At 31.5% G+C, this 23,807-nt stretch overlaps 2 protein-coding genes across 2 annotated transcripts in view; one reads left to right on the top strand and one right to left on the bottom strand.

Annotated features, from left to right (window-relative positions):
• LOC129223366 (transforming growth factor-beta-induced protein ig-h3-like) overlaps positions 1-23,807 on the top strand; it is a gene marked incomplete in the record, with an annotated part of 615,676 nt that overhangs the window by 427,784 nt on the left and 164,085 nt on the right.
• Positions 1-23,807, bottom strand: part of LOC129223370 (hemicentin-1-like) — a 181,411-nt gene that overhangs the window by 66,469 nt on the left and 91,135 nt on the right. Inside the window, exons 40-48 of the mRNA XM_054857950.1 lie at positions 21,863-22,036; positions 21,645-21,758; positions 19,941-20,231; positions 19,298-19,452; positions 15,635-15,758; positions 6,997-7,275; positions 4,464-4,745; positions 2,649-2,927; positions 1,329-1,601 (exon numbers count right to left, since the gene is read on the bottom strand). Coding sequence (XP_054713925.1) covers positions 1,329-1,601; positions 2,649-2,927; positions 4,464-4,745; positions 6,997-7,275; positions 15,635-15,758; positions 19,298-19,452; positions 19,941-20,231; positions 21,645-21,758; positions 21,863-22,036 — 1,971 coding nt within the window. The remainder of the gene's footprint in view (positions 1-1,328; positions 1,602-2,648; positions 2,928-4,463; positions 4,746-6,996; positions 7,276-15,634; positions 15,759-19,297; positions 19,453-19,940; positions 20,232-21,644; positions 21,759-21,862; positions 22,037-23,807) is intronic.

Raw genomic sequence — 23,807 nt, 5'->3', positions numbered from 1 at the left:
TTTCTACAGGGTATCTGGGACTTGGGTAGAAACATAATGCAGTAGCAGCTTCCCATGCAAAGAAAAGTTCTGGAACTCCACTTATTAGCTGAGACCCACCAAATGGAATTCTAAAGAATCTCATTAGAACTTTTTTTGATGTTTTTCAGGAAAAACAATAACACAAATGGACAACATCAGGGTAAATAGATGAAACAATGGTTGCCTCAGTATTAGGAAACAAGCTTTTAGGTCTCAACAAAAACAGGATTTGGAAATACAATTGGACTGGTTATTGTACCTTAAAAGTCGGTTTCAGCAGTGACTTAATCTGTAGGAACTGCCTTTATAATCAGGGAACTGTTACTCACCTCTGATGTGATTGTGTAATGTTTTCTATCTATAGGTTTGAAGACCTTGGTTGTCATGTAATTGAACATAGGGAGTTTCATGATTTTCCCACTAGGTGCAAGCTGAATTTCGCTTCAGTTACCAGTCAGTTACAGGGACTCTTTTTGGGAAACTTAACTGCAACCTCCTTTTCATCCCTTAAAGTCCCGCTTTTGATGGTATAAGATTTGAATGTCTCCAGGATGTAAAGATTAGGTGGAAAGCTTTCCTCAAAATGTCTTGAATATAATGGTACCATTCAACGCAGACAGACTGATAGCTTGGGTTTGGAGAAGTTAATTGACGAATTGTTTGTTGGTTCTAATGAGTTTTTTTTGGCTCAAGAGCCTTAACAGTTTATACTGCGCCATTCACACATTATAAGAGTTTAGTTAGATAACTAAATTAGATGATAAAAATATTTCAATACAATAAAACAGAAAGCTTTTCAAACTCAACATACATGTTTTTAAAAATATCAACACTTCCACACATCTTACACATTTATATCATTTGAAAAAAAACAGTAACCAGTTTTTAGTGAAAAATACAAACTATTTTAAAGTTTCTATAAAAGGTTTGGCATTTTAAATTTTTTAAAAGAAATAGCTAACAATTTCTTCTTTTTTATGGCATTGGTGCATAAAGATAATTGTCAGTTTTTAATTATACGGATAAAAGTTATTCATTTGCATATTACAAACTAAATTATTGGTAAAAGTACACCAGAAGTAACAAGAAAATGATGTTAAAATAAAAAATCGGATGGGGGGGGGGGGAGATATAATTAAATCAAGTTTACAAATATTCAACTTCAGAAGATTTTGTTTCCAAAGAGGCAAACAGATTGTTATTTGAGTCATTTTGAAACTGCAAATTCAAAAAAATATTCAGGCAACATTTTTTGTCTGCAAATCATTTAAACAAAATAAACAGATGAGTAAAACAAAATATCTTACCATTCACTTTCACAGTGTACATCCTGTTTACTTTTCCAGCAATATTACTTGCTTCACATGCATAATTACCATTATGGCTTGAGTCAGAATTTGAAATTTCTAAATTTGTACTATTAATGAAAATGTTTTCCTTGTCAGATAAAACAACGCCATCTTTACTCCAAACAATGTCCGGAATTGGATGTCCAACTACCGGACAAGTAATTCTCCCAGAGGAACCAAGGACAATTGGCAATACTTTATCTTTCTGGTCATGGGTGAATTTGGGTGGTACTGTAAGAAAAAAAAAAGATATTTCATAGATTTATATCAGAGGGATAATCAATTTTTAAGCATAAAAAATTACATTATTATACTGAAAAAAGGACCGTTTATTAATTACATCTAAAAGCTAATCCCAAGATATCATTTAACCAATACCAAGCAATACACCTGTAAAAAATTTAATTCCAGATATTCCACTGTACAAATTTCACTTTTGAAAAAATTGTTAGGGGACATACCCCATCCGAAATTGTTTGAAGAAGATTGGATATTTGTCTTTAATTTAGTGATTGTCCGTATGTGCTCGTTTTCTTCTCATTTTTGTTTTGTTATTAATGTTTTTCAGGTTACTCAAAAATATTTTCCTGTTTATTCTTTTGGTTTGTATTTCAAATTTAAAATTTAATTTATGAATTTATTTCAGCTTCAAAATGCTAGAAGTTTTATGTCCTTTTACTATATTAACAATTTCCTTTTTTTGGTATTTCTTTTCTATTTTGTAACAATTGTTTAGAGCAGTATAGCCAAATAAGGCTTTTGCACCACAAAACCCAATAGAACCAACCAACCAAAATGTAGATCATTGGTTAGCTCTAATAGAGCATGAGTACGTATATTCAGTAAATTACCCGTGATAGCCAGGGCTAAATCAGAAATACATGAAATACACCGCCAGCTCAGTCATTTCCAGCCGAGGACTGCAGTTTCGTGCTTATTAGCACTCATCAGCCCGGCATAGGAAAGTGACTGAACTGGAGATGGAAAACAACTTAACGAAACCAAGAGTGCCAAACAAACTGGTAGCTAATATAGAATGAACCATTGTTTCGGTCACTCGTCTGGTCTGTGCTAATTCCATATTAGCTACCAGTTTGTTTGGCACTCTTGGCTTCCTTAAGTTGTTTTCCATCTCCAGCTCAGTCACTTTCCTACGGCGGGCTGGTGAGTGCTAATAAGCATGAAACTGCAGTCCTCGGCTGAAAATGACTGAGCTGGTGGTGTATTTCATGTATGAGTACGTAGTATGTCAGATAGTTTTGCACTTTTCTTACTTACCTAAGACGGTCAAATTAAACTTCTGCTCCACAGATCCTGCATTGTTAGTAGCAATGCATGTATATTCCCCAGCTTCATCTGTTAAAGCATATGTGAAGAAGAGGGCCCTATTGTTGTTGATTTGCTGAACATTTTCACTTTTTGGCAAAGGTAAACCATTCTTCAACCATGTTATTCTAGGTAGTGGTGTACCAGAGGCTTCACAATCAATACGAGTGGGTTTCCCAAGAATTACAAAGTACTCTCTGCTTCTACCATTTGCTTCAATATCTGGAGGCACTATGAGAAATCAAATAGCACGAAAAACACAAAAGTTAGAATACATACATTTGTACATTTTTTTCTATGACTCAAAAAATTGGGGTAAAAGTATTTTCAGAAACAAACCATGTAAAAAGAAATTCAAGTATGGATCCAAATCTTCAAAGGTGGTCAAATTCGTAATATACAATCAACATGATTTAAAATTTGTTTCTAAAGTTTGAGAACATCCTCAAAAACAAAAAATTGCTTCCTTTTCAGAAACGTATTTGAAAGTTTATTCTTTAATACTGTTTTATTAAAATTACTTAAATATTGTTTTATATTTTAATAAAACAGTATTACACCTTACAAACTTTTCATTCATTTTCAGTCAATGAATTAAATTTCTAGAAATGCAAACGAAAATCTTAAGATACAAAAACATTTAGGCAAGGGAAAAGAGTTGAACTCTTAACTGTTGAGGTGATTTTTTTTTTCAATGTGAGTAATGAGGTGGGGTGTATGTAACCCCAATATTATATTTCTTGTGTGCTCCATAAAAGTCCGCAAATTAAAACAAGAAAACGCCCAATAACTTACATAAATACAACTGAAGCAGTACTGCAAGTATATCCAATTGTACATATGAAGTCATGTATGTAAACATTACAAAATTTTACGTGCAAATTTAGAGATTTTGAAAATTTCTATTATAAAACTATTTAGTGATACAAATACAAAGTGTCACACAGAAGAATAATTAATTTAAAAAAAAGAAATAACAACTAAAAAATAGTAACAATAACAATAGCTACAAACTGCAATGGAAAAACTTTAACTCTTTTAGTGGGGTGGGGTTTATTAGTCTAAACAGCAAAATAATTGACTGCATTTTACGCTAACTTACTCCTTTATGCACAGTTACTTTCTATCTGGCTTATGGTCTCAGTTCACAATCTAGTAAAGTAAAATAATGACATTTTGAAATTAAAATTTTGCTGGGATGTAAGACTACCATCTCACCAATTCAAGGTTAAAACTATTAAAAAAAATAAATAAATAAAAAATTATTTAAAAAAAACAAATTTCCAGAAGTTAAAAAAAAAAGATTCTTGTGGATTGCATAACCAGCATTTAAAATTGGTTGTAATTACCCCCCCCCCCATTAAAAAATTAATACAAAGTTTAATGTACATTTAATACAACTATTGTTCACTAAAGTACAATAACGACATTTTGAAATCAAAATTTTACTGGGATCTAAGACTACCATCTTACCAATTCAAAGTAAAAACTATTTAAAAAATAAATAAATAAATAAATAAAAAATAATAATAAAAAAAAAAAACAAATTTCCAGAAGTGTAAAAAAAAAAGATTATTGTGGATTGCATAACCAGCATTTAAAACTGGTTGTAATTACCCCCCTCCCCCCCCCCCATTAAAAAATTAATACAAAGCTTAATGTACATTTAATACAACTATTGTTAACTAAAGTGCAATTGAAAAACTTAAATACCCTTAAAGTTTTTTGATTAGCACATTACACAGAACTCAGTCAAAAAATACATACCTGAAACAGTAAGTGGAACTTCTTTCCTAGTATGACCAACAATGTTTTCAGCCTCACAGGCATAAGTCCCTGAATCAGTGCTCTGAACGCTTAATATATCAAGATACTGACCAGCACCAGAAAAACTAAACCTTGAATCATTCTGGTAAATAAGTGCTCCATTATGGTACCATGTAATAGTTGGAAATGGCAAACCAAAGGCATCACAAAAGATCCTGACTGTCTGGTTCACAATGGGATCTTTTGAGTTTTGGATAGATGCCTGCTCGATACTTGGTGGTACTACAATAAAAAAGGTTTTCGTTTTCAATGCAGACATAAATATCAATGCATATTTTTAGACATTGATAACTGATTTTATTTAAAAACTAAAAGATGAAATACCTTATTATGAACTGTAAAACTACTTCTGTACCAATTACAAAAATTATAAAGAATAATGTCTCAAAATAACATAAATAACAAAATTCAAACTATACAATTACAAAAGAGATGACCAGTTTTGCTCGGGTTATATTATAATACAGCCAGCAAGGCTAGTTCTAGTCAGTTTATCAGCCGCTAATGAAGATCCAAAGCTCTCTTGAAACTATTCCCCTCACTGCACGTAACATTTACTCCTGACAAACTATTCCAAATGTCTACATCTTTGTTGAAGTAATAATTCTTCTTAATTTCAATTTTAGTTTCGAAATTGAAAAGCTTAAAACAATGGCCCCAGGTTTTATCCTCCATGCAGAAATGTAGCACATAAAAGTCCTTCATTTTAATAAACTTAAATACAGTAATACCTCCTGTAAGGGACACCTCCAAATAAGGGACACCTCTATTTAAGGGATATTTTTTCTGGTCCCAGTCCCTTTGAATTGGGACCCCTGTGTATTTGCCTCTGAATAAGGGACACTCTGTTTAAGGGACAGTTACAGAGAACACTTACAACAATTAATGTATAAATGCACAATACAAAGCATTGACTTTACTGGAATTAAGGAATCTAAAATTCAATTAATGAAAGTTTGACATTGTGTACAAATATGATGTATTGTAAAATTCTTGCTAAAATTTCTATGCATGTTTTCTCCTCTTAGTATTATTTTTCAAGTAGGCTCAGAGACGAAGGAAAATTAACGGCCCATGAATAGCTTTGTGTAAAAAACTTAAAATGTGAACACTGATTGAAATTTAAATCATATTAAATTTTAAATTCAATGAAATCGAACAAGTTCATGCACATTCATGTTCAGTCATGAAATTACTTCAAAATAAAATAATTCATATATGTTACAAAACTATTCCATTGCCAAATTTTTTATTAAATTTTAATTATCAAAATAATAACATTTGAAATTTTATTTATTTTGAATTCCATTCAGTATAAATCATTTAAGCATTTTATTTTAAATGCTAATAGTATATGTTTAGTACGAAATTACACCATGTTAATATACTGCATGCATCATTCCATATACCTCCGAAGGAGGGACACCTCTATTTAAGGGACAAAATTTCCGGTCCCCTTAGTGTCCCTTATTGAGAGGTTCTACTATAATTGGATCATATTTCTTCTTACTCTCCTTTGACTAAGACATTTAGGCTACTTGCTACACTGCACTCTAAACTTAAAGTTCTGGATGATTAAGACAACCAGACAAGCCCAGATCTGCATATCCGCAAAACCCTTCTCAAAGCCAAGATTTACAGGAAAGAGCAACTTCAGATTTTTTTTAAAAACTTAAATTGAGTTAAAAGATTTAATAAAATTAGAACACAGTAAAGTATTGGGGAACTTGCCTTTTTTTTCGCTGATATAACTTATAAATAGAGTATCCAAAATTCAGGACCACTTAACTTCTTAAAACGTTATACCCAATAAGATTAAAAATACATAACTTAAAAAAATTTAAAAAATGAATTCAAAATTAAGGTAGAAATATTGAAGCAGATAAAAACAATCACTCCTTTAAAAAAAAAAATATTTTTTTTTTGGGGAGGGGGGGGGAGAGAGATCCAGTGGATGGTTAGGGGCTTTGATGATTTTTTTGCAAGGGGACCCAAAATTTATATCCTGCTCTGAGATAAACAACTGTTTATTTCTTGCTGAAAAGTAACTGCTTCCCTAAAATCACTCCTTTAAAAAATAGGGGGCTTTGATGATTTTTTGCAAAAGGACCCAAAATATATATATTGCTCTGAGATAAACAACTGTTTCTTCCTTGCTTAAGAGTAACTGCTTCCCTAAAATCACTGCTTTAAAAAAATAGTTATTTGTGGTGGTGGGGGGGGGGAGGAATCCAGTGGATGGTTAGGGGCTTTGATGATTTTTTGCAAAGGGACCCAAAATTTATATCCTGCTCTGAGATAAACAACTGTTTCTCCCTTGCTTAAGAGTAACTGCTTCCCTTTGACAGTAACATGAGGTTCCTTAGAAATGAGCCAATTTATTTTTGGTAATTGGAATTTTCCACAAGTTCAACATGCATTTGCAATAATTCAAACATAAGTCATAAAGCAGACTTCGCTACAATGAGCTTACCGTGGACTTTTACAAAATGCTCTGCTTCGGTATCGCCAGCTTCATTTATGGCCAAGCAGGTATATTTCCCGGCATCTGCAGTTGTGATGTGAGATATCTTGAGCTTTTCTCCATCTTGCAGGAATGTAACTCTAGGTCCAGATATCAACATCTGTGAGCCTTTGTACCATAGAACACGCGGTTTCGGAATGCCTTTTGCAATGCAATCTAAAGTTAATACTGAATTCTGTAGTCCTACTTTGTGAAGTCCATGAGATGAAACATTAATTGTTGGAGGTACTGAAAAGATAACATTAGAAATATTAATGTAAGCACAAAAGATAAAATAAATATCCATCCAAAACCAATAAAAGATATTCATACAGTCTTTTTTTTTAGTATTACCATTTAACTTAATTAAAGGTTACTTAGTCTGAACAAAATTCAAGCCAAAATCTTGTTGAAATACATATTTTGTAGTATTTCATAGATAAGTTCAATTTTAAATACAACTTGAAAATATGCCAGTAAAAAATTCGAAAAATAAAACTACAGGAGAGAAAATGCAGTTAATTCTTTTCTTGAAATGTATTTCACTAAGACAGTAAACTAGTGATTATCCGCAGAATAGGGTAGCACAGTAACCATGGATAGTCTGCAAAATAGGTAAAAAATGATATTGATGTATGTAGTAGCTTAAAACAATTGCATACATTTAGGTTATAGCTAAATTGGTAACAGTGTATGTAAAAGCAAAAAAGGGTTTGCTCATTATTGAAAATGGATTGCACATGCAGGCAAGAAAATCATGCAAACAGTTTTACTGAAACAGATCAAGTTAGGTTACATCAAAAATGTGTAGAGAGGACAGTGGAACAGCTTGAAACAATCATACAATTGCATATATTTCAGGGTGGCGACAGGAACTGGAAAAAAAAAAGTTCCCTGACTTTTCCCTGATTTCCTTGTTTAAGTTCACCAAATTTCCCTGATTTACTTTACCAATGATAATGGTTTTCTTTCTTTGCCCTACCTGAAAAGCATTGCATATTAAATAAAATACAGTGTTTAAAACGGTTTAAGCTGTTAATTAAAAATATATTTTGAAAAGATGCTCCCTTTTTTTGGTAAAAATAGTATATTAAATAATTGACAGAGAAATATTGTAGGAAATCTAAAACAAATACTTTACTTCCAGGAACCAGTTAAGATAAGAATCATAAGAAATTATTAAAACCACACTTAAAGGCATGTCTAATCATGATAAAACTAAAAAATTTAAATGGAAATAATATCTTGAACTGAATTTTCAAGCAGTATAATTGTTGCTGCAAGAATAACAAGTGATAGTTAAAGTATAGAAGTAATAATTATATTACTTACGTAAATAATACTACCGTATGCAGGTAAACGGCAATATCTGCTGAAATTAGTTTTTCGAGACATTTGAAGAAAAGCGTGGTGAATTCAGTACTAACAATAGGAAAATGTTGGAATTAGACGTTTTTTTCGCGACTCTTTTTCAGTGGAAACCAAATAAGCAAGTATGTACAATAAAGATAAAGTACAATATGACAAAAACGCAAAAAAAAAAAAAAAAATGAAAAATGTGCAGTTACTGCCCTTTACCTGCATATGGCAGAATAGACATGTTTATGTAAAACAAACTGAAATCTTTCAACAACCAGTCTCATTGAGCTATTTATTCTCTAATCAAGAACTTTGATTTTAATGAATGAATACAGAATTTTAACTATTAAAAAATAATAAAAATATTTACTTATGTGCACAACTCAATTTCAAATGATTTTGTTAATTGTCGAAAAAAACTCTTAGATTACCTTAGCAACAAACAACATTGAAATGCAAAAACAATTATTAATTTCAAAATGTATGTGTATATAGTTTTAAAATAAAAGAGTTTTAAAGTTAGAAAAAAAAACCTTCATGTAATCTGAAATGACAGCGAATAATACCATGGCAAAAAAACAAATTTGATTTTCAGTCAAAATTCAGTGTTAGCAATTAAATGAAAAACGCCAAAGTGATAACTTTTAAGATTTTTTCAGCATTATTTTAAAAATATTTTTTCTTGAAATCGTTATAACAGTATGCTAATTACTTCAAGACAATGAGTAAAGGCTAGGGAGCAAAGTCATTTACGACGGCTTCCTCTTTGCCTGTAGGGTTGTTTATTTTACCTAGCATGGAATGCGTGGAAGGAAAATTCAAACTAAGTAAAATAAACAACTTTACAGACACAGAAGCAATTTTAGGAAGCTCAACCTAAGATTGAATACTTTGACCTTGAGGAAAAGGGATGCACAAATATGCGGCACTGTATAATCGCACCTCATTAATTTTACTTTTTTAAAACAATTAATTGGCGGAAAATTTGTAGGGAATCAAAGTACTTCATTTTGCAAGGGGAAAATGTTTTTTTTCTTCATTTGATCAATTTTCCCTGAATTTTTGTTATTTTTTTCAAAATTCCCTGATATTTCCCTGAGTGATAATGTTCCCTGACTTTTCCCTGATCTCCCTGATCTGTCGCCACCCTGTATTTAGGTTAGAGCTAAGGTGATGACAGTGTAGGTAAAAAACATATGAGTCATTCCACGTCAAATCAACACAATTTGGAGCAATTTTAGGACGCACCGTCACAGATTTGGATGAAACTTGGTACATCAAGAGATTTAACCTAGTTATGAATGAAAACGCTAAAAAAAAATTTTCTTTCTCCTCATTTAGCAGTTATTAATTATTGATTATTCAAATTTTTGTTAAAAAATGCTACACTTTGAGACTGTTAATCCTTGTTTTCTCAGAAACTATAAAAGATACAAGCCCGATATTGGTCTTGTTTTAAAGCTCTTTTAATCTGCTTCAATTTGATAATCAACTTAATAAAATTCAAAATTTTTTAATTTAAAATTAAATTTAAATAAATTTTAAAATTTAAATTTCTCAAAAACGGACAATTTTAAAATTTTGAAAAAAAATCACAAAATTACTTTGTGTTATCCTTTCGCATCTCACCAAGTTTCATTTTGGGATCTTAATGGGATCAGTTGATACAGGGAGGACAAGTTTCACATATCTGCCAAAATATGGGTTATTGTGCTGAATAGTTATTATTTTATGTGCAAATAAATAAATAAATAAATAAATAAATATGCTTCATACATGTTCACTTTTTTATGCAGAACTGTCTACTAGAAATGAAGCTTTTCTTAGTACGATTTGTTCCTGAAAAATAACTCATTAATAAAATATTAATCATCTAAATCTCATTTTATTGAGAAAAATAAATTAAAAAGAAATAAAATTTTAAAAAAGGAAAGGAAGAAAGGGAAAAAAAAGAAAATATTTTCTCTGGGGATGTGAACTTAAAATAATCCACTACAAATTCAGATCTGAAACAGTAAGCTACCCTTTTCACCCCCTTTGCTAACAAAATGAAACAGACTGGGGGTGGCTATTGAGAATGAGATACAATGGTTCGTTCTGCCTCACTGCTTTTTTCTCCACCTGTCACTGGTTTGGGATTGACCAATTTTTCAACATGTTTCATGTTTTTGCTTGTGGAGTTCAGTCAGCAGTACCATAAAATCTCAAAAGCACCCCCCCCCCCTTAGTTTCAAAAGATAACTTACTAATTCCAAAAAAAGGGGGGGGGGGTATAATCAAATTTTGTTTTTGTAAAATTTGCCAAAAGAATTGTTTGTAGCAATATTAATTTTAGAGTACACAAAAAAATAAGTAAATAATAGTTACTATTAATATTAAAGAAAAGGGAGAAATGAATTAAAAGCCTGTCATAATTTTATGGCATGGGGGCGACAATATTTTTTTGGAAGAAAGGATTTTGCACCTTAAGTTACCAAAACCCCTTCCAAAAATAATCAAAAGCAGTACACTCACATTGTAAAGTAAATCCCATCACGCCAACAGGGAGGACATATACTCTACCAGCTGAAGAAAAGAACAATATTGTAAATATTTTGCAGCTTAGAGAGTAAAAAACTCCGACAAATGTAGGACAATGCTGACGTTCTCTTTTTTTTAAAAAAAAGAGTTAGTGTGAGTTTTATTTATTTTTTTCCATTATTATTTTAATTTCATTCAATTTTAAAGTAGGTGTAAGACATTAGAAGGTTTTACATTACTATTAGCAGTTCATTTATAGTTTCCTGTGCTAATTTAATAACTTAGAATAATATTTGAGTAATCCATCAGAAAGGTATTTTGTCCAAAAAGCAGAAACTTTGATATATCTAAAACTTGTCCTCCCTGTATCATCTGATCCCATTAAGATCCCATTATGAAACTTGGTAATATGCTAGAGGATAACACAAAGTAATTTTGTGAATTTTTTCAAAATTTTAAAATTGTCCATTTTTAAGAAATTAAAATTTTAAAATTTAATTTAATTAAATTTTAAAATTATTATTTTTTGATTTTATCAAGTTGCACATCAAATTAAAGCACATTAAAAGAGCTTCAAAACAAGACCAATTTCAAGCTTGTATCTGTTATAGTTTCTGAGAAAATGAGATTTAACCGTCTCAAAGTGTAGCATTTTTTGATGAAAATTTGAATAATTAATATTTAATAACTTTTGAATGAGGTGAAAGAATTTTTTTTTTTTAGCATTTTCATTCATAACTGGGCTAAATCTCTTCATGTACCAAGTTTCATCCAGTTCTGTGACGGTCCGTCCTAAACCGTGTGATGATCTGACACGGAATGACCCATGAGTCATTCCACGTCAAATCAACACAATTTGGAGCAATTTTAGGACGCACCGTCACAGATTTGGATGAAACTTGGTACATCAAGAGATTTAACCTAGTTATGAATGAAAACGCTAAAAAAAAATTTTCTTTCTCCTCATTTAGCAGTTATTAATTATTGATTATTCAAATTTTTGTTAAAAAATGCTACACTTTGAGACTGTTAATCCTTGTTTTCTCAGAAACTATAAAAGATACAAGCCCGATATTGGTCTTGTTTTAAAGCTCTTTTAATCTGCTTCAATTTGATAATCAACTTAATAAAATTCAAAATTTTTTATTTTAAAATTAAATTTAAATAAATTTTAAAATTTAAATTTCTCAAAAACGGACAATTTTAAAATTTTGAAAAAAAATCACAAAATTACTTTGTGTTATCCTTTCGCATCTCACCAAGTTTCATTTTGGGATCTTAATGGGATCAGTTGATACAGGGAGGACAAGTTTCACATATCTGCCAAAATATGGGTTATTGTGCTGAATAGTTATTATTTTATGTGCAAATAAATAAATAAATAAATAAATAAATATGCTTCATACATGTTCACTTTTTTATGCAGAACTGTCTACTAGAAATGAAGCTTTTCTTAGTACGATTTGTTCCTGAAAAATAACTCATTAATAAAATATTAATCATCTAAATCTCATTTTATTGAGAAAAATAAATTAAAAAGAAATAAAATTTTAAAAAAGGAAAGGAAGAAAGGGAAAAAAAAGAAAATATTTTCTCTGGGGATGTGAACTTAAAATAATCCACTACAAATTCAGATCTGAAACAGTAAGCTACCCTTTTCACCCCCTTTGCTAACAAAATGAAACAGACTGGGGGTGGCTATTGAGAATGAGATACAATGGTTCGTTCTGCCTCACTGCTTTTTTCTCCACCTGTCACTGGTTTGGGATTGACCAATTTTTCAACATGTTTCATGTTTTTGCTTGTGGAGTTCAGTCAGCAGTACCATAAAATCTCAAAAGCACCCCCCCCCCCCTTAGTTTCAAAAGATAACTTACTAATTCCAAAAAAAGGGGGGGGGGTATAATCAAATTTTGTTTTTGTAAAATTTGCCAAAAGAATTGTTTGTAGCAATATTAATTTTAGAGTACACAAAAAAATAAGTAAATAATAGTTACTATTAATATTAAAGAAAAGGGAGAAATGAATTAAAAGCCTGTCATAATTTTATGGCATGGGGGCGACAATATTTTTTTGGAAGAAAGGATTTTGCACCTTAAGTTACCAAAACCCCTTCCAAAAATAATCAAAAGCAGTACACTCACATTGTAAAGTAAATCCCATCACGCCAACAGGGAGGACATATACTCTACCAGCTGAAGAAAAGAACAATATTGTAAATATTTTGCAGCTTAGAGAGTAAAAAACTCCGACAAATGTAGGACAATGCTGACGTTCTCTTTTTTTTAAAAAAAAGAGTTAGTGTGAGTTTTATTTATTTTTTTCCATTATTATTTTAATTTCATTCAATTTTAAAGTAGGTGTAAGACATTAGAAGGTTTTACATTACTATTAGCAGTTCATTTATAGTTTCCTGTGCTAATTTAATAACTTAGAATAATATTTGAGTAATCCATCAGAAAGGTATTTTGTCCAAAAAGCAGAAACTTTGATATATCTAAAACTTGTCCTCCCTGTATCATCTGATCCCATTAAGATCCCATTATGAAACTTGGTAATATGCTAGAGGATAACACAAAGTAATTTTGTGAATTTTTTCAAAATTTTAAAATTGTCCATTTTTAAGAAATTAAAATTTTAAAATTTAATTTAATTAAATTTTAAAATTATTATTTTTTGATTTTATCAAGTTGCACATCAAATTAAAGCACATTAAAAGAGCTTCAAAACAAGACCAATTTCAAGCTTGTATCTGTTATAGTTTCTGAGAAAATGAGATTTAACCGTCTCAAAGTGTAGCATTTTTTGATGAAAATTTGAATAATTAATATTTAATAACTTTTGAATGAGGTGAAAGAATTTTTTTTTTTTAGCATTTTCATTCATAACTGGGCTAAATCTCTTCATGTACCAAGTTTCATCCAGTTCTGTGACGGTCCGTCCTAAACCGTGTGATGATCTGACACGGAATGACCCATATGTAAACGCAAAAAAAGGGCTTGCTCATAATTAAAAATAGATTCCACACACATACCAGCAAATCCTGTAAACAGATTTACTTAAACAGATCAAGCTAGGTTACACCAAAAATGTGTAGAGAAGGGGCAGGGGAATAGCTCAAAACAATCATACAATTGCATATATTTAAGCTATAGCTAAAATGATAACAGTGTGTGTAAAAAATATATGTAGAAGCAAAAAAAAAGTTTGCTCATTATTGAAAATGCATTACACACATATGCGAGAAAATTCTGCAAACAGATTAACTGAAACAGATCAAGTTAGGTTACACTAAAAACGCATAGGGAAGGGAAGAGTAATTTTTTCTAACAGGCTGGTCCTGTTACTCGTTTAGGTGTGGGTGTAGTGTAGATTTAAAAATCAGCACTTAGTGTAGATCTAAAGCAGCAGGTAGTGTTGATCTAATAATCAGGTTTCAACTAATCAGGATTCAGTGACATTGGGCAGTTAGATGTCATTGGAAGGGAGGGGCAAGGACAAAATCAGAATATATAAAAATAGATTTTACACTTGTTAAGTTGAAATTTTTGTACTTATTTACGTTCAGTTAATCAGCGCCAAAATATTATTTTTTCCCCGAAAGTGTGATAGGCAATGGATAATCAGGAGATTACTGTAATAAAATACTGGTCTACAAAATACATGCAGGCACGTACATAGCAAAAGTTACAATGGGGTCGTTTCCAAAATTTTAAAAGTACTTTTTTCTGAAAGAGCATGCTTAAAAACATAGAATCTGACCATTTTTTAAATAATTTCTTCAAGTTTAATATTTTTAAAAAATTACTTAAATCGGTGCTCTTTCATCGTTTAACCCTTCTGCCGATGACATCACAAATTATGAAATGCCACTCAGTGTTGCCATTCACGGTCCAAAATATTTAATTTTCATCTTTACTCACATGCATTGGCAATGACATGGTTGATAGAAAGTGTAGAGCACAATTGTAATTCGCTTCTTGATTATCATAACCAGGAAATGCGGTCCAAAGATGCGCCAAAATGCATCATTTGTGACGTCATAAAGACCACGCCTTGTTTGAAGAATCGGACATTTTAAAAAATTAATTAAAAAATAGCTGTTGGGAAAATGAAAGTATTTTCTGAGTCCATGTTATTATTATTATTATTATTATTTTTGCTTATTCTATCAATTTTAATGACAAAAAGGACTACTTTTGACTGAAGGAAACAATTCCATTTTTCAAAACTGTATTAAACATGTAGGGAAGGGGAGGGGAATTTTTTGGACAGACTGGTTTGGTCACTTATTTAAGTGTGTAAGTAGTGTAGATCTAAAAATTAGTAATCAGTATTGATCAAAAGCAATAAGTAGTGTTGATCAAAAAATTAGGCTTCAGCTAGTCAGCTTTCGGAGACTTTGAACTTTTGATCAATAAAATATACACAGGGACCTTCAGAGCAAAAGTAACATTTTTGCAAAGCTATTTTATTATGATGATTTTTTTTCATACTAAAATAATAAATCACAGTAAAAGGAAAATACCTATTTGTATGCATCTAACTTTTACTGTTCTTCATCCAGATTTCAGTTCACAAAATAAAGCCATTTGAAACATGAAGAATGATTATATGCATTTAAAAGAAATTGCATGCATAAATTCACAATAATGCCAAAGATTTTGATGGGTGGGAGGGGAGAGTTAATCACTGAGAAAGTACACATTAAAATACAAAACAAAATTACCATAAACTGTCAAGTTATAAAACTTTTCATCCCAGCCACCTTCATTTTCTGAATGACAAGTATATAAGCCAGCATCATGAATTGATGAACTAATTATCTTCAGCTTCCCAAATGCTGGAAAACTCTAAAATTTAAGCAATTACTATAGATCAAAAATAAAAAAATTGCATACAAAAATTTTATGTATCATAACTCCCAAAAAATATAGAAAGCAATTTCAAAATTACAAAAATGTTAAATAACATTACTCCCCAAAAACATAGTAAGCTATTTCAAAATTATGTTTTAGAGCATTGTGATGGTTCAGAAAAAGTGAAGTCTCAAAAACCCAAAGTAATCGAGGCTGAGAGAAACAAATTTTGATTTCTGAAAACTTGTATTATTCAAATTAAAAATTCTTACTGATTATAATACCACACTACTAATAGCTATTTGCTGTATGCAATTTTCTGCCTGCTTTCTTTAATACTGTTTTCAGTTTTTTTTCTATGTATTTTTTTTTAAACTAATTAATTTCCTAATGATGCAAAATCACTTTTTTCTACTTGTTTTTTTTCTGTTTAAATTCATTGATTTAAAATTTAATATGTTTTTTTTTTAAATCCATATCTGGTGATTATTTTTTTACATGCTTCTATTAAAATATTGTTTATTTGTTCATTGTGTAACCCATAGCAGTTTTAAATATTCTTACATCCAACATTGTTAAAATACTTCTCTTCTTAAAACCTTTTTATATATTAGATATTGAGATTTAAAAATCTTGAAGATTTTCATTTTATTAATTTTTAAGGGTTAGATTATTGTTTTCCTGTTTCTATTTCATTTCTGTCTTCAAAGTCTGAAATTTGCCATGTTTTCAGTGGCTTCCTGCCCAAGGCTTTCTTCTTGGCTTTTATCAGCTAAAGTGTCCTTGATGATCAATTACACAGTCACTTTTTTCAGTTGGGGTTACTCAAAATTTGACTTGCTCAGGGTCACTCCTCAGATGAAGATCCCAGAGTTTAGTTTACAACATGTTTCATATGCTTGCCTGCCACCTTTCCACAAGTTAAACCATGTATATTTGTAGGTATGGGCGACACTAGAGTGTTGTGCAGCGTTATGCTTCCAATGACCTCCAGAATAGTAGTTTTGAGTTTAGCGATGGTTTGGGAGATTTGTTTCATCAACTACGTCTTTAATCTGCCTCACAAAATGAGCTGCAAGAGTTGAAATCAAGAGAATGGGATAGTCAACCAATTCCCATTTCAGTAGTCTAAGGATTTCTCTAAAACCAGAACAGGCTCTGCAAAAAACTCCTCCAGGTCTTCAAACTCGATCAGTTTGATGGGGCCTTGATAAGTCCAGAACAAATAATATTTTGCTGATATCTAGGTCACTTTGTATAATAGGGATGTGATAATTTTTTAAATTATTTTGATGTGTTATCATTTGACCAATTTTTGATTAGGATAACAAGCATCCCCCCCCCCCCAAAGCAATGGTCCACTCTCTCAAATACTACAAAGTATCCCCAGAATGAGAACACTCCCAAAGAAGATAAAAATATCCCTTAAAATACTCACCCTGAAATTTTCAATGGCACAGTCTGCACCATCAATTCCTCTTCGAGAGTACGTCTGGGTATAATACTTGGACTAGTCATTTTCACCTTATTATTGAGTCATGAATTCCCTTTGGGCAACAATCAGGCTGTTATTGCTTCAATACTTAGCCAAGATGATTGAAAGAAGCTTAAACTATGCATTTAGACATTTTCACCAAAAAATGAGCAACAATAACACACTCAAAAATAAGCATGCCCTAAATTCAATCACAAAGTTTCAATTGAAACTCGCTTAAATTCTAGTGAGGTTCTTCCTCATATAGCTGAATAAATGTCTCCCTGTGTGTGAGAGTACAGGGAAAATATACAGGGGTATAGGAGAAAATATGCACAGAGGTTTGTGGCGTAGTCTGTGCCATTGATTTTTTTTTGTTGAGAGAAGAAGTTGATTTTAGAAGGGGTTTTGATCTTATTTTCGGGATTCTCATTTTTGGGGGGTCTCTGTAGTGTTAGAGGAGGGCTATTGTCCTTGGTGGGATGAGTACTACATTTATAAATAAATAAATACATAAATAAATATATATATATATATATATATATATATATACATTTATATATATTTGGTGTTATGCTTGTAGTCCACTTCCAGGCGTGCAAAGTACGTGCAAAATAACAAATTGACGAAATAACAAAGAATTGAAAAATTTGAACAAGTTATGCAAAACCGACAATTTGAACACAACTACATTAAAAATTAACTGGGTGGGCACTGCTTCGTCGACGGAGAGCGGGAGCAGTGGTTATACATAAAAATTTGCAGGTTTCTGAAGAGGTCGGCAGCACACAAGTTAACATTGAAAGTTAATTCATTTGAAAGTCTAAAAAGACAACACTACTGCCAACTTGTGAAAGCAACCCCCCCCCCCCCACCCGCTCTGACCTGCAAATAAAAGAAAACAGATTACTCACCCAGTTTCAAAAATACAAGTCCTTAATCCAAATCGAAACTCAGGTCAAATTCGTTCCAGTCGATATGGTCGCCATGGCTCACATCCACTTAATACCTCCCAGAGTCAGGTTTCAGTACTACGTATCATCAGAGTTGAATGGATAACCGTTGCCATTAAGTAGTTGTACGTGGCCCATACAACTACTTAATGGCAACGGTTATTTCGTTATTTTGCACTTACTGTGCACGCCTGGACTACAAGCATAACACCAAATATTTAAAATACATTTAATGCTCTAGCCGCAATTATGTGCTGGTTGAATGTAGAATATATTTTTTTTCACATTCCCCCTATATATATATATATATATATACAGTAGAACCTCTCGATAAGGGACACTAAGGGGACCAGAAAAATTGTCCCTTAAATAGAAGTGTCCCTTCTTCGGAGGTAGATGTATTGATGAATGCTGAGCACTCAACTCAGTATAATTCCGTAAAATCTAAACGCTATTAATATTCAATATAAAATGCTAAAAATTATTAATGTACACTGAATACAAATCAAAATTATTCAAATCTCAAAATTCTTTTTTTTAATAATTAAACTTTAATCAAAAATTTGACAATGGTAAAGTTTCGTAGCATACATGAATTATGTTGTAGTATTTCCTTACATGAACTTGTTTGATTTCAGGCAATTTAAAATTCAGTAGAATTTAAATTCGAAACAGTGTTCACATTTGAAGTTTTATTTACACAAAACTATTCATGGGTCGTTGACTATCCATTGACTGTTAGACTACTTGAATAAGTTGCTGAGAGGGAAAAACTTAGATGTAAATTTAAGCAAAAATTTTACAATGTCAAAATTTTACTAGTTGAATTTGAGACACTTAAATTTTTGTAAATTCAATACTTTGTATATATTTACACATTAATTTTTGTAAGTTTTTCTCTGTATTTGTCCCTTAAATAGAGTGTCCCTTAATTAGAGGCAAATACATGGAGGTTCCAATTCAAAGGGACTGGGACCAGAAAAAATGTCCCTTAAATAGAGGTGTCCCTTATTCGGAGGTGTCCCTTAAGGGAGGTTCTACTGTATATACATTTTTATTCACTTACTAATTTTAAAAGATGAGAAAAAGGATAAAAAGAATCTTACCAAATTGGGTTGTTGAAAAAGAGGCAAATCATCTTTTAGCCAAGTAATGATTGGCTTAGGATGTCCTGCAGTCATACAATCAAGTGTTATTGAATGTTGTTCTTTAACATAAATAGCAGTAATGTTATCGAGTGGATGTGTGATTTTCGCAGGTGCTAAAATTAAAATAAAAATTAATCATTATAAACAATTATATGTGAGCAATTCTTTTACTAACTACTTCATCCAAGATTTAAATAAATATTAAAAATGGCAATAAAACCTACAATACACAAAACAGACACACAAATCTTTGAAATCTCAGACAAAACAGATTTAATTGTAGTAATTAAGTGAGAAAAATTGAAGAAAATTGGGTTTTACTAATTTAATAGAATACTCTACCAACAAGACATGAAACTTTCAAAATAAAATGTTTTAAAAAATTAAATATTTTTCCTAAACTATTTCGCACATTAATAGGAAGTTGAAAAAAAAACGTGTACATTACTTTATTGCAAAATGTGATCTCATTTTACATTTGACTAAGCAAGCTTTTTTATTGAAGCAAATTTTATCAAAAACGTTTACTTAAAACAAACATTTAATCACAATCAATGCAATTAAAAAAACATGTTCTATAATAAAAAGTCAAAGAACATACCAAGAACTAATAATTCCATTTCATGCTCAGAGTCTCCAGCAGAATTGCTAGCAATGCAGGTAAAAACACCGGAGTCATAAGCTTGAGGTTTTATTATCTTTAGTCGCTTATTGTCAGGCGAGAATTCGAAGTTTGGAGGCAAAGAGATGGAATTTATCAAGTTCCCGTTCTTTTTCCATGTGACTGCACCAATATGGTTATTGTCAAGAACAGGACAATCAAAAAGAACAGTGTCACCCTCCTTAGATTTAATTTTTGATTCATTATGGGCAGGTGTCATGACAGGTGGAGCTAAAAATAAAAATTGCAGTCAATATCAACTTTTGTTTTTTTTTTTTTTTTGCATTTTGTTTTTTGAATAAAAGTTTTCAGTCACACAATTCTTCTTACACATTTTACTGTTTCAAGCATCATACATAACAATAAATATTAAAAATTAAATACAATTGTATATTACAAAAGGAGGTAAATTATTTTCCAAAAATGTTGGCAACCTTAATTTGCATTAGTTTTTTCTCATTCGTTCTTTCCTTCTTGCAACAAGATCCTGTCAGTAGAATATGCAAATTGCCAATAGCATGTAAGCTCCCAGCACTTTGCCTCATTCCCTTCCCTTTCAATTTCAACCCAAGTCAGATTTGGTTGTTGTTTTTTCGGCAGCTCAGTTGAGTCTGTCCGTTTCTGCCGATAGCTTCGGCTTACTGCTTTTGACATGAATATCATAGCTCAATATGATTAACGTTTCATACTTTGACTTAGAATGTTGGCTTCAGAAGTCATTTAATGTATAATGAGCTACTTAATATTGTAAAGAGCATGTTCTCAATATTTCTTTTAACATGTCATTGTATATATCGTAGTCATAATAAACAAGTTACTTTTAACTTTGGCTCTTCTTGATGTTGCACAAGATAAATATATTTTTTCAAGAACTATCACACATCCTGGTTGAGCTTCCACTAAAAGTTAATAAGCTGAGCACTTTTAAAAGCTCACAGTTTAACACTAATTATGATTTTCAATGCAAAACTATCCACATTATGTACTGTTTTAATATGGAATTTCTATTCAAAAAATTAGAGTTGAATGACAGTACGTGACACATTAGTAATGAGTCATTACCATTAGGATAGGAAACACACTAAAAACTGAATATAATGAAATGTGACTAAAGAAATAAGATACATTATTTTAAGACTTTTTATAAACTATTTTAAGAAATAACTTGTGTGGAAGTGCACTGTTATCAAAAAGAGATGAACCAATGTCTAGAATAGTACAAATGAAGTATTTTACAAATAAATAAATAATTCATTGCAGATGCCAATAAATAACCAGATGACTTAAAAATTACCTAATAACATTTTTAAACAAAATTTAAAAATAAAATGAGGCAGTGAGAAGCAAAGGGACGTCAAATGCCAAAGTTAAAAATTTGGAGAGAACCAGTACAAATGGTAGGTGAACCTCTCCTCTGTTTAGGGGACCAGAAATAATATTGGTAGCCCTAGCAGGTTCTGCTATACAGCATGATTTAGAGAAACTTTTCAATAAAAGCCTACCTAAAAGAGGAACTTAAAACGTGTTTTCTCAAAACTTGAAAATGTCCACTTACATCCCTTTGCTGCTCACTGAATCAAGAAAAATGGTCCTTTCAACTCTCTATTTAGATGTAATTAAGTCAACCACTAAAGAAACACATACTCATAACATCCAAGAAATAGTTTATCTCATCTGAGCCAGCATCATTGAATGCCACACAGGTATATTTTCCAGCATCATTTTCGTTCACAAAATTTACTTTAAAAGTTTTTCCACCTAAAATAATGAAAGTACAAAGATCAAACTAAAAGGTTTTTGTTTATTTTCCAAAATTAAAGGTAAGAAATTACCTTCCGTTCTATAAAGAGCAATGAAATTACCTTCTAAAAATTGGTATTTTGTATCTTGATTGACGTGTTCAATGTGGTCCCCATCTTTAAGCCAAGATATGGATGGTAGTGGAATCCCAGTCGCAGGACAAAGAAAAACAGTTGTTTCATTTAGAAGTCCTAATACTTCTTCTTTTAAATTAGTATCATCAACAGAAGCAGGCGCTGAAAAAAAACATAACATTTTATTAATAGCAACAGAATATTTGGATGTTTGGTGATTCCTATACATCCTGATGCGAAAGTCAATAAAAGGCAAAAAGATTCTTCTCTCTCTCTCTTTCTTTCTGTTTGGCATCTTTTTAATCCGGTCAAAAAAGTTGAAGATCTGTACAACTTACTGTTATTCTGGTATGCAAAAAAAAAAAAAAAAAAAATCTTGGTGATATTCTTGAAACTCTTCAGTTTCATTGATTTTTCTAAAACTATGACAGGAAATTTCCTCAAGGGCTATCAAATTTTGGTGCAAAGCAAAATCAGTCGATTGTTTCTTACTATGCTTCTGACAAAGTACTTTTTTGCCTTACGATTAAAGAAAATACTTATTCAACAGAAACTGCTGGCTTTAAAGAATTCTTTGACAGTGAATGGCCAGGAAATGAGAAAATTGTCTTTAAATTGAAACTGATGCTAAACAGACTGTTGCTAAACAGAAAACCAATTGTATTATAATATTTACTAAACCCTTTTGTATGGTATGAAAATAAATAGATTAAATAAATAGCATTTACTAGTGCTCTAGGTGTCAGTTACCATTACAATATTCTTGCACCTGAGGAGTTCTTGTATTATTTTTCCACAGTAATCAGTCAACACATATATTATCTAGACACACTTCAATTGAATATTTTATTCTTATCAAACACTTGACAAAAAATAAAAGTGCTTTTAAATATTTTCCCATACTTTTATTTTGACTCATGGAACCCCAGGACCCAGGAGACTTCCAAACTCCAGGGTTCCACAGAACCAAATTTGATGATAGCTTGCATTAATACAACAATAATCAAACACTTGTTTTAAAAGTAATAATATGTTCAAAAGAATTTTCTAATGTTTTACAGCAGTGTTTCTCAATGGGGGTATCACCCCCTGGCAGGCAGTGAGAGGCTGCTGAGGGGCAGTGAACTCTTTTTGGGCAGCAAGGGGCAGTGGACATGCTTTGGGCAGTAAGGGGACGGTGGGCATATTTTGTGCTGTCAGAACAAGGGCCTGTTTTAGACTGTAGCGAGCCCCTAGTCTTGAACATAATAAAAGATAGCTTCGAATGTATTTCCTAAAAATGGAATCCAAACCCTGATACTTTTCCTAATGACATCAATTTCAAAAAAATTGTGGGATAGCCCCCCCTCCCCCTTCATAATGCAACGACTCTCTTCCAATGTTAATAGCAAAGATAGCCTGTAGTTGCTTATTTGGGATTTCCATTTTAAAAGATCCTTAATCCCCCAAACCCCTTTTTAAAATCTCTAGAAATAGCATAAAATTAGTTTTAAACTTTAATTTAGGAAAACTGCTGCGGTAAGGCTGCAAAACTACTCATTTTTTTCCCAGGTAGCTAAAAATTTCATTCTTAGAGGTTTCTGTGGGAGAGCTGTTGAAACCTTCCTTCTTAAAGTAACCTGAAATCAAGTTTGATTTCAAAAAAGGTTATAGGAGGGAACCTCCAACCACATGCTTCTTCTCTTTCTCATCGTTATCAAACAAAGTCTGAAATCGCAGTCTTAGGACGTTAATTTCTAAAAATATTCAGAATAGAGTCACTTCTGACTTAACTGACAATTTTTGTAATGTTAGAGGATGATCCCCTAACCTCACCAAAGATAAGCTACAATTCTGTTTTTTTTGGAATTAAATGTCATATAATTTCTGGTGGGAGCTCCCAAACCCTCGCCTTCCCCTTAATAGCCCTGACTCTCTAACAAGACTAAATGTA

Source organism: Uloborus diversus, chromosome 5 (assembly GCF_026930045.1).
Source record: "Uloborus diversus isolate 005 chromosome 5, Udiv.v.3.1, whole genome shotgun sequence".
In the NCBI taxonomy this organism is placed as follows: Eukaryota; Metazoa; Arthropoda; class Arachnida; order Araneae; family Uloboridae; genus Uloborus; species Uloborus diversus.
Note: the sequence above shows the minus strand (reverse complement) of the source record. Positions and strands in the feature narration are given on the sequence as shown.